This window comes from Necator americanus, chromosome I (genome assembly GCF_031761385.1).
Source record: "Necator americanus strain Aroian chromosome I, whole genome shotgun sequence".
In the NCBI taxonomy this organism is placed as follows: Eukaryota; Metazoa; Nematoda; class Chromadorea; order Rhabditida; family Ancylostomatidae; genus Necator; species Necator americanus.
Window position 1 is genome coordinate 21,162,285 of NC_087371.1, and position 15,097 is coordinate 21,177,381.

General features: G+C 42.3%; 5 protein-coding genes across 6 annotated transcripts; 2 read left to right on the forward strand and 3 right to left on the reverse strand.

Moving 5' to 3' along the window:
* Positions 1 to 781: 781 nt before the first annotated feature.
* Positions 782 to 6,578, forward strand: RB195_006399 (uncharacterized protein; the record flags this gene model as incomplete). Of its 2 annotated transcripts, XM_064179456.1 has the most annotated exons (9): positions 782 to 946; positions 3,057 to 3,158; positions 3,333 to 3,430; positions 3,512 to 3,640; positions 3,703 to 3,833; positions 6,195 to 6,266; positions 6,301 to 6,327; positions 6,407 to 6,421; positions 6,481 to 6,578. In XM_064179456.1, 9 exons carry the CDS (start codon positions 782 to 784, stop codon positions 6,576 to 6,578), a joined length of 837 nt encoding a protein of 278 aa, XP_064036409.1. The 2 variants fall into 2 exon arrangements, with proteins under 2 accessions (XP_064036409.1, XP_064036410.1); XM_064179455.1 differs by lacking the exon at positions 6,481 to 6,578 and adding an exon at positions 4,795 to 4,877 and having other exon boundaries at positions 6,195 to 6,327; positions 6,407 to 6,477.
* A 287-nt stretch (positions 6,579 to 6,865) lies between these two features.
* Positions 6,866 to 9,911, forward strand: RB195_006400 (uncharacterized protein; the record flags this gene model as incomplete). Its single annotated transcript, XM_013448645.2, has 2 exons — positions 6,866 to 6,978; positions 9,791 to 9,911. The coding sequence occupies 2 exons, from the start codon at positions 6,866 to 6,868 to the stop codon at positions 9,909 to 9,911; spliced, it is 234 nt and encodes a 77-aa protein (XP_013304099.2).
* A 203-nt stretch (positions 9,912 to 10,114) lies between these two features.
* Positions 10,115 to 15,030, reverse strand: RB195_006401 (uncharacterized protein; the record flags this gene model as incomplete). The annotated part of the gene is made up of 4 exons (XM_064179457.1): positions 10,115 to 10,153; positions 10,435 to 10,509; positions 13,650 to 13,764; positions 15,020 to 15,030. The coding sequence occupies 4 exons, from the start codon at positions 15,028 to 15,030 to the stop codon at positions 10,115 to 10,117; spliced, it is 240 nt and encodes a 79-aa protein (XP_064036411.1).
* RB195_006402 (uncharacterized protein) lies at positions 10,660 to 11,010 on the reverse strand (the record flags this gene model as incomplete). Its single annotated transcript, XM_064179459.1, has 1 exon — positions 10,660 to 11,010. One exon carries the CDS (start codon positions 11,008 to 11,010, stop codon positions 10,660 to 10,662), a length of 351 nt encoding a protein of 116 aa, XP_064036412.1.
* Positions 13,345 to 13,812, reverse strand: RB195_006403 (uncharacterized protein; the record flags this gene model as incomplete). The annotated part of the gene is made up of 2 exons (XM_064179460.1): positions 13,345 to 13,406; positions 13,650 to 13,812. 2 exons carry the CDS (start codon positions 13,810 to 13,812, stop codon positions 13,345 to 13,347), a joined length of 225 nt encoding a protein of 74 aa, XP_064036413.1.
* Positions 15,031 to 15,097: the final 67 nt, after the last annotated feature.

Sequence of the window (15,097 nt, forward strand, 5' to 3'; positions counted from 1 at the left end):
TATGAACTTTGGTACAAGGGGTACTACCTCGATTCCAAACGCTGCGCTCCACCGCAGCCCTGTGAGCGCAACCATTTACGCAACTGCACAGTGCTTCATGTCGTTGTAATGTCAATGGTTATGGGGCAGAACGGCGGTACAATATAGTTCTGGGGAACACTCAGTGGCGCTCTCATTTCTCGAAGGGAATAATTAAAGGCATCACCTCACGAATATCGGGTGGTGCGGGTTTCAGGTGGGTTGTGCCTATACGATGTCCTAGATTATGGGGAGGAGGGTGATTCCGTCAATTTCTTCTTAATTGCCGTAAAAAACAGCCCGGAAGATGCACAAGGCTGGCGCGCTCCAATCGAACTCGTTGTAGAAAATAGTGTCCCGGAACTCTCGTAGCAGCATCTTCCGGGCCGATTTTACGGCAGTTAGGAAGAAATGGACGGAATCACCTTCCTCTTCATAATCTACGACCCCGTATAAGCATAACCCACTTGAAACCCGCAACACCCCAGATTCGTGGGGTGATGCCTTTAAATCAATCGTGGTCCTATCGCCTAAGCATTAGTCTTAGGCAATCTATGACATGTAAGCTAAAGTTACTAAGAGAAAAAAGTGAATTAGAGCGTCGAGAAATAATGGCGCCACTGAGTGCTCTCCCCAACTTCATTTTATCCAGAACTATACTTGCTCACTTACTTGTCGTCTCAAATGTTCCTTCCTTTTGTGTTCGTATGTTCGTTTCTCAATATTCCTTGGATTCTTTGCTTTAGAAATGACATTTTAGTCGATGACCGACATGGCGTCCACATCGGCTGGTGCACTTCGAGCCTTAGCGATGGAGCTGAAAAATATAGAATCGCAACCGCTCGAAGGCTTCACTATCTCCGCCAGCGATGACAACCTGTTTGTGTGGACAGTAGGCATTTATGGTCCTCCCAATACACTTTATCAGGTGAGGACTAGATCCGACTTCTTCTCATCGTAATAATCCACTATCGCGGTGCTTATAATCTTGAGTTAGTACTATTTTCGGGTAAAGTGTCGTTGGGGAAGGTGGCCACTCAGTGGCGCCCTTTTTTCTCGATGTAAGTAATCAAATCAATCGGGGCCCTAAGGCCTAATCATTAGTATTAGAGGATCTGTGACATGTAAACTTTAGTTACTAAGAAAAAAGTATGTTAGAGCTTCGGGAAATAAGGGCGCCGCTGAGGTCCCCCCCTCCCAACGACACTTTATCCCTATTTTCTTCCACTTTACTTGTCATCTCGTAGCATATTCGGACTTCTCGTTGGTAGCGCTGGGGAAAAATCGCCCTATCCCACTTGGTCCCACCGATCAGCAGTTCTAGAAAAACAAGATACTAGGACTAAAAATGCTGACCATAGAGTTGTTTATCATGCTGCTCAACCTTTCTGAACTCTAGACTTGGTAGCTCTTCCCTAGACAAATATTGGCTCGGTAATGTTGAAGATAGCGTATCAAGAAATTGATAATCCATGAATAGATAGCGGTAGGGGTGTAGTTTACTTGTGTAAACGTGATAACGTTTAATTCAACCTAGTAATTCGGAGAAAGGCGTGTGAAACGGCCTTGAGTGATACCATCTACCCTACTATGCAACTCATGACGGGTGATAGAACGCAGACAAACAGCAATGTGTGTGCGACTGCGTAAGTTTGGCAGCTTCTGCTGCTTATTTGAGTTATATAGTTGGATCGTGAACGTTAGGCGACGAGGAAGTTGCCGAAGTCCTACCGCTATCCTCTACCTCTATCCTATTCGCGTAGAGATTAAGAAATTTTCAATTTCGTAATATGCAACCTTTAAGATTTAAGAGTCCCCAATGTTCCTTCACTGATTGCGTTACGGCACCGTAGACGCATAGACACAGAACTAACATTGACCAATTGGAGTTCCTGCTGATTCCCATTTGGTCTATGCTGTTATTAACTTACTATATATTACTAGCTTAACCTACAATTATTATTGCTTTTATAACTTTTTGGCCAGTAGTTTCTAACCCGAATCTCAGTAAGGTTCGTACTGTGACTCAAAATAAGCAGCAAAAGTTCCCAAACATGACTGCTGCTGACTGCCACCGTTCTACTATCCGTAATAGTTGCATGTTATAGGATTGGTGCAGCCAAGACTATTTCTCATGTCTTTTTCTGGTTGGAATTGAGCTTGATCACGCTCACGCTAGTGAAATCACCTCCCTACCTTTTCACAAAGAGATCGAAATATCGCCATTTTTGTGATGTCCTGTTGTTAAGGACGTTTGGAGTGTTTGTGCAAACTAATGGCTCTGAATGTTGCCGAGGCCTCAATTTCCCATGATGATTTCTTCACTCTGCGTGCCATTTGAGATAAGAATTATAAGAAAATAAGAAGACTGTCGCAGTATTTCTGTGCTAGTCTTGGATGCAGATACGGTCGAAAATGTAACTATAAAGATGCTATTGCATAATCAATACCATACTGAAACTGACTACTACATGCTACTAATTAATGCCTTGTAATAAACTGAAGAAAAAAATCCGAAAAGATGAAGAAATGATAGAGATATAGTTAGCGGTAGGTGTGATGTGATACGCTTATGGTCGGGTAGTCAGAAATCTTTCCTCTCTCTCTCGATGGGAAGTACGGTGATTTCCGTTTACTTCATGAGTATCAGTTTTTTCTATGCGAGAAACTAGGAAAATTTATATCTTCCCGTTAAGTCGACGAACGTCCTCGAAGGCGGTAACTGGATGCATCTACTACAGTATTTATATTCTGGTCAAAAAGACATGAAGTTCGGTGCAGTAGCGCAAGCGGCCGCGCTTGAAGCGGTGGGATGGAACATAGACACATCGGTGTTTGCGATGGTCCCACCCCCTACCCAGCTTCTAGCTCAACAGTGCCGCTTTGAGCGCAGTCGCTCACGCAAGGGCACTGAGCCTCACGTCGCTTTGACTCGACTGAAAAGTCTCACTATGTAACATAAGATATAAGTCGCTTTTTTGTTAGGTTGTTAAATCTTTGTGTTAGCCATAAACATATGAAACAGTTTTTTGTTTTAGGGAGGTTACTTCAAGGCTGTGATACGTTTTCCTCCCAATTACCCATATTCACCGCCGTCCATGAAATTCTTGACGAAAGTGTGGCATCCGAACGTCTATGAGGTATGTGCCAGTGCATTCCATTGCATCCCCTACAACGATTTGGCTCAATTACTTTTGCAGCTGTTTTTGCAGTTTTAGCCCTACTGATTTATATCTTACCTTTACATTTAGTCTACGTCACTTCTTGCCACAGACGCAATTACATTAATGTTGACTTAAGCATTAGATATTTAGAACGGTGATCTTTGCATAAGCATTCTTCATCCACCTGTTGATGATCCTCGCAGCGGGGAACTACCATGTGAAAGATGGAACCCGACCCAAAGTGTGAGGTGAGGTGCAAAGTGGCGTATCAGCTTTTCATTTTTTTCTTTAGCATTTTTATCGGTGTTCCTCATTTTCAAGTTTTTCAGGACCATTCTTTTATCTGTCATATCCTTATTAAATGAACCTAACACATCGTCTCCTGCGAACGTGGATGCTTCTGTTATGTACCGAAAATGGAAAGATGGAACTGACATGAGTTATGCTGACATCATTAGGTATGTGACAGGAACTTATTAACTTGTTCGGCGTCATTGCTACACGCAAATTTATTGTTTAGACGACAAGTGGAACAATCAAAAGAAGAGGCTCGAAAAGATGGTGTCACAGTTCCTGAAACTCTCGAAGAATACTGTATAAAATTCCACCCTCAGAGTTGCGAAGAACAAACGATGGACTTACTCGATTTGGGTTGGTGTTATTCTCAACGGTAGAAACAGTATGTTAACGCATTGAAAATTCAATGTTAAAACTGGTTCCATCTCAAGTTACTCTTGGAATTGTCAGATTGAAGCATGTGCGCTTTATTGGCTTCTTTGCTCTAATTTGAGGCGTTCATTATAGTTTAAGTAAAAAATTTGGATATCCAGTCGAGGGATTATTACTTGGGTAACGTGAAGGTGTGGTGAGTTAACAAAAAAAAAATTCTATGATGGGCGAACTCAGATATTGGTTTTTTTTTCTTCTCTTCTTCTTCTTTTTTTTTTCTGTTTCTATCTTCTTTCTGAAGATAGAAACAGAAAAAAAAATTCCATGGACACAAAGTTCTCATGTACGTCCCCCACTATGCATTGTACAATATATCCTAAGCACGCTTCGTGGACGATGATTAACTTATTTATTAATATTGTGAAACGGTGAAATATTAGCTGATTTCATAAATAATGTAATAATATTCAATAATAGAGTTAGTGATACTACTACTACTACTTTTTCTGTTTCTATCTTCTGGGGCGGGTGTGGCGCAGTCGGTTAGAGGTCCATTGTAGCCACACGGTCGAGGGTTCGAAACCGTCCTAGTGCAAACCAAGCCTTTCATCCCTCCGGGGTCGATAAATTGGTACTAGGCGTGTCTGGGAGGATAAAAACACTGACTTGATCATCGGCTCTCCCCCGCAAGTCATTCTATAGGCCAACACGCGTTCAAAAACCTCAACAATTACGAATTCCAGTAAAAACGCGTTGGCGCATCCCAAGTGGATTGATACGCCAGTGACTTTATCCTTATCCTTACCCCTTTAATTCAAAAATAAACGCACTTCAGCTAAAGTGTATTTCCTGAGTTTAAAATTTGAAACATATGCATGTACAACTGTAATGGTACTCCACTAGCTTTTCGCAACAATTAGGTTTCAAGTCTTTGCGTTTCCAGGACCTGTGAATTACCTTATAAACATTAGTTGTGCGGTTCATTTAACAGATGCTGACTGGTTTCTACAACTTACCAGTCAAGAAGTGAAGTTTAACGGAAGATAATAGCTGAAGCTGCTTTTCGAAGTTCTTCATTATCTTCAAAAAGATAAAGGATAAAGTTTCTGGCGTTAATCATTCCGCTTGGGATGCGCCCCCACGTTCACTTCAATTCAGAACCGTTTGAGGTCCACTGGCCTATACAATGACTTGCGGAGGCTAGCCGATGTGTCAAGTCTGTTTTTATCCTCCCAGACAAGTCTGGTACCAATTTATCGACCCCATAAGGATGAAAGGCTTGGTGAGCACTAGAACGATTCGAACCTCCTATCGATCGTGCAGGGAGCTGATCTAACCGCTACACTGCACCCGCCCCTTTCGTAAAGATGGTGCTTAAAATCCGAAAATTAATCCATCATCATATAGCCCGAATTATCTTTTCTAATCCCCAACTGGGTTAAGTGCACAATTTAATTTTCTGAACACGAAGCAGGTCGTGAAGAGAGGGATATGCATCGGTTTCAACTAGAAACGTGGGAATCGCAGAACAGAGAATGGCGCAAAGAACGGGGGTATTTTGCGAGTTTTTCCCCATTCTCCAATTTGTACACACAATTTCTTTGGCGGACAGCAGTAAGGGAGGTTCGCTAGGATTAAAATTAGGCAGAGCTGGGTACTTTTCGAGAGATCAAGGTTACCTTTTTTTTGGGGGGGGAGGGCTTCTACAACATTCCGACATGCTTCACATCTAGCTTCTAAAAGAACAAATAATTCTCTAGAGCAATCGCGGTTATATCTCTGATAGTTATAACAGGATCTCCTTAAAGGCATTACCCCACGAATCTGAGGTGGTACGGATTTCAGGTGGAGTATTCGTATACGGCATAGTAGATTATAGTGAGGGGGTGATTCCGTCCATTTCTTCCTAATTGCGCTAAAAAATGGCCAGGAAGATGCGGCGCATACACAAGACTGGTGCGCTCCTTGTAGAAAATAGCGCGCCGTAACGCCCGAAGCCGTATCTTCCGGGCCGTTTTTTACGGCAGTTAGGAAGAAATGGACGGGATCACCCTTATCTCCATAATCTACGATGCCGTATACGAATACTCCACCTAAAATCCGTACCACCTCAGATTCGTGGGGTGATGCCTTTAATTCAGACATGAGCTGCGTTATAAGTCTTCTTCCGAAGTAATGCATGTTTTCATGCTCATCAAGAATTAAAACTTGAGCAGACTATTTGTGATCGTTTAAAAAAATCTGCAAGAGTGTTCTGAAATGACACATAAGTGCTTCAAATACACATTCTCATCTTGCTAGGCGATTTGCTTTCAAATCTTTTATGTTACTTGAAAATTCCAGATGATGACATGTATGACTACGGGGACGAAGAAAGTGATGACGAAAATGATTACGCCGAAGAAGACGAAGATAGTGGACAAGGCGAAAACTAACCCCGACTTGATAGCTCGCCTTTCATTTAAACCTGTTTCTGGTCTGTATCATTGCACCTTTGATTGTTTTTTTTTCTTGCATTTTTACACTCATAATAGTATCATGGATTTTCTTTTCAGTTACTCGGCCACTGGGTATGTACCATAGCATTGCCTTTCTTCTCATTTCCTCATTTGTAAACTCCATTTGACAGATTACGCCCATGATGTTATGTCAAATTATCTCTTCTGCAAGTTCACATGTCCACTTTCTGTAAAATTAGGAAGATTTTTACTTTGCTCATTGTTGTGAAGATTTATAGCCAACACCGTTGCACTGACTAGTCATCAATTGTGGCATTTTATGAATTATGGATGATTTAATGGATTCCGATTTCTCTCTTATGCTGTGTTCCTTCTTGTGATAGCTTGTATTTTCTAGGTCATGTAGATTGATATCTGATCTTACAATAAACTTTAGTTACCGACTCCTATGTAGGAATAGACGCGTTTTTTGTCGCTTTAATGTTGTTTTTCATGCATTTAAACCCTTCTAAGCGGAGTGTGGTTTCTAGCATCTTCTCGTTTAGTTTTCCTCAAATGAGTCGTCGGCAAAATCCGTCTGAATTCCTAAAACAAATAATTGGGAAGCCGGTTGTGGTGAAGCTAAATTCCGGGGTCGACTATCGCGGTATTCTTGCATGTCTAGATGGGTAAGTTTCATCTAGTTGAGAGTAAGAAGTTGGCATTGCCTTATATTACCCTGATGCGATTTCTCATACAAAACATCATTTGCCAATTTGTACGAGGTTTGCCATCCATGAACATGCTTGTGCTCAGGGTCCATCTACGGCAGGAACTCGCGCAGCATTATCCATTCGGGGCTGTTTTATGTTCTGAAAGACTTGATATTCCGCCTGAAATGCACATGAATGCCGAGTGTCCTCAGGTCTTTCACCGGTGAATGTGCTGTAGTTCAACGCGATGAAACGGAGTGTTGTTGCTAAGGATTTCATGGTCTCTCTGGACATTTGACGTATTCGGTTGTGGGACTTGGCACGCATGTACTGAGTGACAGAACCATTCTACAACATTTCTGTAGCTACTGCCGTGCCATCCAAGTTATGTACCTCGTGCGCGCCAGAGCTCATACCCAAATATCTGATTACGTAGAAAACAAGCAGAGGGAACCCGAGCAGGTGGGCTCCTATGGACATGTTTGCCACAATACTTGAGCTACTGCGTTATTTTTAAATCTTTTGCGCTAGTGAATGGTGAAAATATTCTAATTATGTGGTTGTGACATCTTTGTGTGATGGTCATGATATGTAATGTGGTTATGAGAGTATAAGTTTTGCCAAATTCTCTGACATTGGCGGTTCCTATATTTCAGACTTTCGAGTTGTAGTTTAGTGATGAGTTATTAAGGCTTTCTCCATTTCAAGACTTGCGCATAGTGAAGTAAGTTTTTTCACTTCAGATATAACTACATTAGAGTCGGCAACGACATGAAGCACAGTGCGGAGAAGCGTAGCATTTGCACAAGCGGTTGCGTTCGAAGCGCTGCGGAAGAGCGTAGCGCTTAAAGGCATCACCCCACGAATCTGAGGAAGAAATGAACGGAATCACCCCCCCCTCTCCGTAGTCTCCTATCCTGTATACGAATACTCCACCTGAAATCTGCACCACCTCAGATTCGTGGGGTGATGCCTTTAAGATTAAGTTAAGACCTTTATTACCAACGTTCGTTGCTGCAGCTCGAGCTGGTTCCACCTCGATTCCAACTGCTATCTCTATCGCACCGCTTTGAACGCAGCCGCTTACGCATCTAGACCACGCTTCATGTTATTTTGACCCGACTATACCTTTTGGTATTGTCTACAAGGTCCTATCCACTTTGTGCCCAACTGTTCCGATCGTGTGAGGTCTTGTCCAGTCAAACACCTTTACTATCTCGTCCTAGAATTACTCGTAAAAGACAAAGAATGAGAAAGAAGAACGGGGAGTCTGAACACGCTGATGTTGGTGTGAAATATATTCAAGCACTGCTGAAGATGGAAGTAAATCGAACTGATAATGATCTCAAACGCGCTACTTTTTTTTTACAAAGGGAATGTTTCATTTTTTCTTTCTCTGACAAAAACTCGGATCTATCACCATTTTTTTCATCCTTCTGCAGTATTTAATGTCTAATATATGCATTTGTATTGAACTAAATTGCAACAACACCACAATTCTAGCAGTAAGGATAATCAAGAATAAAATCGATCTGCCGTAGAATACATCTTTTATATATTTCCTATTTGTAAATTTTTCGTAATGAATATATTATCACATTTTCACAGGACATCGCTCTTGTACTTACTGATTTTTTTTCTTACAAGTTCATGTGGAAGAATCGCACCATTTTACGGAAGGGGTAGGGTCACTGCAAAATCGTAACCCAACCTCTTATCATTATATGCAGAAAATCTTTCATTATCCAAATGCGGCATTCATGGGGACTTTCACCTACTTTATGATCACGGGCGTATTGATGGCTCCTTTGCATATAAAGATGGCATTTTGCGGGAATAAAACATACTAACTTCACTATCGGGTGTAGCGCAATCGATAAGAGATCCGCTGTTGCCGCATGGTAAATGGATCGAAACTTCCTAGTGCCAAGCAACCCTTTCATCACTCCGTGGTTCCGTGGTCGATAAATTGGACACCAAACCTTACATGAGAAGTTGAAAACACTGACTTGATACATCGGCTGGCCCGCGCAACTCATTGTATAGGACAACACGTGTTCAAAAAAAAAAAAAACTCAACGATTACGAATTGTAGTAAAAACACATTGGAACATCTCAAACGGATTGATACGGCAGAGATTTTTCAAACTCTACTATCGTAGTACAAATTGAGCCTTACAGGTAGGAGTTAAAAAGTTAAGTGTATAGAGGAGGGGCATTACCTTTATAACAACTCCATAGTTACAGGCTTCGCACTGACAAGTGCACACACAATTACGAAATATACGAGGCATTTTTCAAAATAATCAAAATTTGGAGAATTTACACTAGAGAACTATCAGTTCTAACTGAACTGCTATAAAAGGCTAGAGAAAAACACTGCATCTGCACAACCAAGTTAACGTATGTGTTTGCTAATATTGAACTCGTAAGTTTTGATATCAACTGAAAGTTAGAGCACTTCTGCCTCTCTCTGGTCGATTATTTCTATAGAAGCCATTTTTCACTGAATTCAGCCGTAGTAACACTAGTGTTAACCACTGCGCACTTCCGAACTTTCCTGAGCGAACTAAGATGGCTAAGATCTGTAAAAACAACAAAATCCCCTAAACAGAATCTTCAATGGATGATCCCTGCACATGGTAGCCTTTTATGACCCCTAAAGTGCAGGTCTCTTAAGGTAATTATGGAGTTTCACTTCCAATCAGTAATTTCTGGCTCATGTATGAAGGGTCGAGCACCACTGCTCCATTACTTGTGTAGAATTATAACAAAGATTTTTCTTCAGATTCATGAATATTGCTCTTGAACAAACGGAAGAGTACAATAACGGGCAGCTGCAGAACAAATACGGAGATGCCTTCATTCGCGGTAACAATGTACTATATATCTCGACCCTAAAGAGATAGAAGGAATTGGAAACGTTTATTTTCTTCTCTCCCACTAGTGGGGTACTTCATTTTGCTCTATCCTTTGTTCTGTTTTGATTTGGTTTGATCTCCAAGGTTAATAAATGTTGAATGACTTTATCTGGGTAGCAACGTCTATTTTGTCGTAGCGATTATATATTAAGACGAGGTTTGTTGTCACAAAACAGCGTTTCTAAGAGGAATCATGGAAACCCAATAGTTGTTGCAATAGTTGACGAGCTCTGGAATCAAAATAGATCCTCATTCTTAATTTCCCAGTTTCAGCTTAACTTCCCTAGTGCAAATAAAGCCCTTCATCTTCCTCCGAGGTCGATAAATTGGTGCCAGACTTGTCTGGGAAGATAAAACCAATGACTTGGTTATCGGCTAGTCCTCGAAAGTCATTAAATAGGCCAAAACGCGTTTCAAAATCCCAAGTGGATTGATACGTAAAAATCCGATTACGAATTGCAGAAAAACGCGTTGGCGCATCCCAAGTGGATTGATACGCCAGTGACTTTACCTTGTGTTCTATAATCATCAGAACCGAAAGGCTGGAAGAAGGAGCGCTGATTGCCATTAGGTAGAGCGGAACTTGCTGAAAAAAGAAGATTCGACGACCGCTCGGCCAATGTTTTCGAACTTGGCGAAGGTTTACTTTAACAGGGGATCCTTTAGTGGGTGGAACAAGTTCCAATTAGTACGGCTAAGATAAGAGAGTACTGTGGATATTGGGTGATACATTGTCTCAGCCTAAATTTTCGATTTCCTGCCAAGACGCTGCGAGATGAGTGTTTTCGTGAACAGGTGCACTGAAGCTCGTCTCGGCTGCTTTTCTCGGACATCTTTCACTAGTTTCTAGAGCTGCAGGGGAAGGGTAGAAGACAGCAGTGCCAGTGTCGATATAATCAAGGCGAATACTCTTCTTTGAGGGAAAAAGAGAAAAGAAGAGTATGTCCTCGAAGAATGTAGACCCGACCGAGAAGTTCGTGTCTCCTTCTTCGAAGCTAGTCAACCAGCGGTAAAGGGTAGGTAGTTCTCCCCGAATGTGATGTTGATGTTCCTGACCGCTTTCGAGACTGGAGGGACGCGGCGCCATTTGTTGAAAATGATGGCCCTGGTTTTCTGAAGTTGAGATCGTTATTGGAGTCAAGGAAGAGAAAGTGCCATAATATATTTCGCAGAACTTCTAGGAAGTTTTACAACTATCACATATTACATCGTAGCTACCAATATCTAAAAGTTTTAGAAGTTTCCTAGTAATCTCCTCCGTCACTTGGTTGTAGGCAGCCAGCTGAGCTAAGGTATGGGTCGTGGCAGTTGAAGACACTTCGTGGCCATATCGATTAAAAGCATCACCCCACGGATCTGGGATGGTGCGGGTTTCGGGTGGGTTATGCCTATACGAGGTCGTAGATTATGGGGAGGAGGGTGATTCCGTCCATTTCTTCTTAGTTCCCGTAAAAACACGGCCCGTAAGATGCGGCTTCGAGCATTTCGGGGCGCTATTTTCTACAACGAGTTCGGTTGGAGCGCGCCAGCCTTGTGCACGCGCCACATCTTCAGGGCCGTTTTTTTTTAACTACAATTAGGAAGAAATGGACGGAATCAGCCTCCCCGCCATAATCTACGATCCCGTATAGGCATAACCCACCTGAAACCCGCACCACCTCAGATTCGTGTTGTGATGCCTTTGAGCGTTGTGATCTCGATGTGAGCAGAAGGAAGTGAAAATGTGAATTATTCATATAAACGAAATACACAGTAAGAAAAGATTAAAAGAAGCGTGTAAAGCAGCAGCCAAACAACAGGTGATCAAAATAACGCCAAAAACTCCGGACCTCTATTCCTTTCTCTTTTTTTTTGGTGGTTTTTAATTATTTTTCTCCGTATATTATTGCAGATACGGGACTGGTGGTCTTACCAAAGTTCTTTCCTTTCGTTTTATCGTTAGTTATACTCTTAAGACATATTTAAGATCATAATTTGTAGGGATTCAATTTCTGTCTACTTTTTTTTGCGTAACTGCGCATGGTAAGTTTTCTTCGGTTTTGGGATTTTACTATGATTCCGATTATAATAAACCAGTGTGAATGTCCGGCTAAAGCCGGGCTTCAGACTTTCGGTGGTTTTAGCTTCGCTCCCCTTGACTGATCAATGAAAGTTAATAGTAGTGGTGTTTTCTGTAAAATTAGACTTGTATTTTAACAACGCTTTCCTTCTCTTATTTATATTATAAATTAAGGCGAAAGATTACGGAGTTTTCCTTCTAAACGCGTCAATTCTACATTTGGAGAATATATTATTCGACCATCAGCTACAAACACTCCTTCGATGCCAGAATAATATAGATACAATTTGAAGCATTACTCGAAGTATGGGTATTCATTCTGGTTTCTCCCAATAGTCATCACCTAATGATGTTTTAACGCAAAATGACGTGAAAGACATCATTCTACTGATAAAGATAACGTTCCACGTCAGATTACATAAACATGTTGCTACTATTTAAGCATCCGTTTGCATGCGTGTTTCCACTTTCTGAGAACGGCGTGCTACAAACTTGAGTCGAACAAAGAAGGAAATGGGCACGCGGAGGAATCATAAAGGTGAAGAGCAAAGCACCCACTGGTCACGGCTATGAAATGGCTCCAACCGTTTATCTTTTGCGTCATGCACACTAAGTTATTGCGCACCAATGACCGGGTCCACCGACGCCGGTGGACCCGTCGCACCCCCTTGTATAGGTATCTGACGCTGGCGCACCAACCTGACGCCGTTGGACCCGTCGCATCCCCTTCTATAGGTATCTGGCGCCGGTGGACCCGTCGCACCCGCTTCTATAGGTATCTAGCGCCAGTAGACCCGTTGCACCCGCTTCTATAGGTATCTAGCGCCTGTGGATCCTTCGCACCTGCTTCTATAGGTATCTAGCGCCTGTGGACCCTTCGCACCCGCTTCTATAGGTATCTGGCGCCGGTGGACCCGTCGCACCCCCTTCCATAGGTATCTGGCGCCGGCGCACCAATCCGACGCCGGTGGACCCGTCGCATCCCATATTATAGCTATCTGGCGCCGGCGCGCCAATCCGACACCGCGGTAACCGTCGCACGCAAAAAAAAAAAACAAATTAAATACCCACCAATAAAAGTAATAGAGGAGGTTTAGGAGCAATAGAAACTAAAACTAAAGTACAAGGACTTCACTAAAAATGCGTTTTTCTTTCTTGCACCAACATACGAGGAAAAAATAATGAAAAACTATAATTAGCAAAAAGAAAAGAGGTCTCAATAGGTTCACAACATGAAGACGCATTAGAGACCATTACGACGTTAAAAAGGGGTATGATAACGAGTATGAATATGATAACCACCTCCGGCGATAATTAAGGTAGTGTGCGGGGCCCGATGATGGTACGATGGGTGTACAGGTGTCAAGAAGCGATGAGAATTGTGGCGGGTTCAACGGTGTCAAGTGCTGCGGCGTCAGAAAGCACTGAAAAGAGATGAGGTATGTTTCACAGCGTCAGCATGGTGCGCAAGAGAGAAGCAGTTCGAATGATGCGCGTGGTACTAAGAGTTATTGGGACGATGTGAGACGGGCCCAACACCATCACTGTGGTGTGCAGACATTCGAAAATGGTTATCGATAAGCAATAGGGATAAAATTGCACCGGTATTACGAAAAGATGTCAGATGAATTGCACACAAGTATATGTAATGTTTTTAAAAAAATCACCTTCTGTAGATGGTTCGCAATGGTTGCATCCACGGTGCTGCTTTCTGGACACCCGCGTATGTCTTCTCCCATTACTTCCATCGTGCTGTGACAGAAACAATACACCAAACAGCTGCTTAAATAGCAGGAAGCCATTAACATGATCTACTGCGGAATTTTTCATCAGAGGGGCGCTCAACCTGAGCTCATTGGGTGCAGCGGAGAAGACAAGACAATTTGACACAAACCAATTGACACATTTTAAAGTTTGCTCACATAAATACGTATAAGTATGTAAATGCTTCAAAACGCGTGCGAAAGAGACCGAATTCACGATGAAGAATTAACGAGCGGATTTCAAATAATTGGTATCTAGTAGTTATCTCACCACATTCACTATCAACGAGAAATGGAATGTCCCGCTTTGTTACGGAGAAGACTATATGAGACACATTTATAGTGTATGTGTATGGTATATTTTTTCTTTTCATACGAGTAGAATTTTGGCTCCAAGCCGTTCTCTGGTTACTCATTTCATCGCATTTTAGAGTTCCTAGATTACTGGTCAAGCTTTGGGTCATAACTTATCTTAAAGGCATCACCCCACGAATCTGGGGTGGTAAGAGTTTCGGGCGGGTAATGCCTATACGAGGTCGTAGATTATGAGGAGAAGGGTGATTCCGTTCATCTCTCCCTGTAACAGTGTGAACGAACAACACCGGAACTGTTTCTTACGATGGCTTCTGCTGCAATGCGCAACCTTCCTATCCCCTCTTTCCCGCCAGCGATTCGTCGAAAACACTTTCGGAAACAGCGTTCAGGGGTCGTCCGTTTACACTGATACAGGGAGAGATGAACGGAATCACCTTCTTCCCCACAATCTGCGACCCCGTATAAGCATTTTCCGCCTGAAACCCGTACCACCCCAGATTCGTTGGGAGATGCCTTTAACTAGTCTTGTCGGCTACAGCTCAGCCCAAGCCGAATACCTCCTGATGCGCACCGTTCTCTCGCTTCACCGCTTCTTTTCATTATTTTCATAGTATATTCGGGCAGAGTTATTATGACCAGGATGAGCGGGCTAGTGAGTATAATGTACTAGTTGTTTTTGCACATATTGACTTCCCCTCCAGCACATCCAAAGGTTGGCACGGTCATGTATATGCGACAACAATGGAGGCACAGCAGAGGGTGTCAAAACCAAATTCTAGAAGGAAAAGTGGTAATTTTCAATGATAATCACATCGACTGGGGTGTAAAGTAAACATCTCGAGAAACAACACAATGAAGAACACACAAATGTACACTACGAACACACGAAGGGATATACCAATGTGCCTTGAAGCAAAAAAAAAAACAAAAAAAAAACGAAGGGAAGAGAAACAACCGACCTGACACACATTGGCGCAGAAAAGTCACGCTAATAGCAAAACTAGAGGATAATCCTGCAATGTCGTAAGTATTTGTGA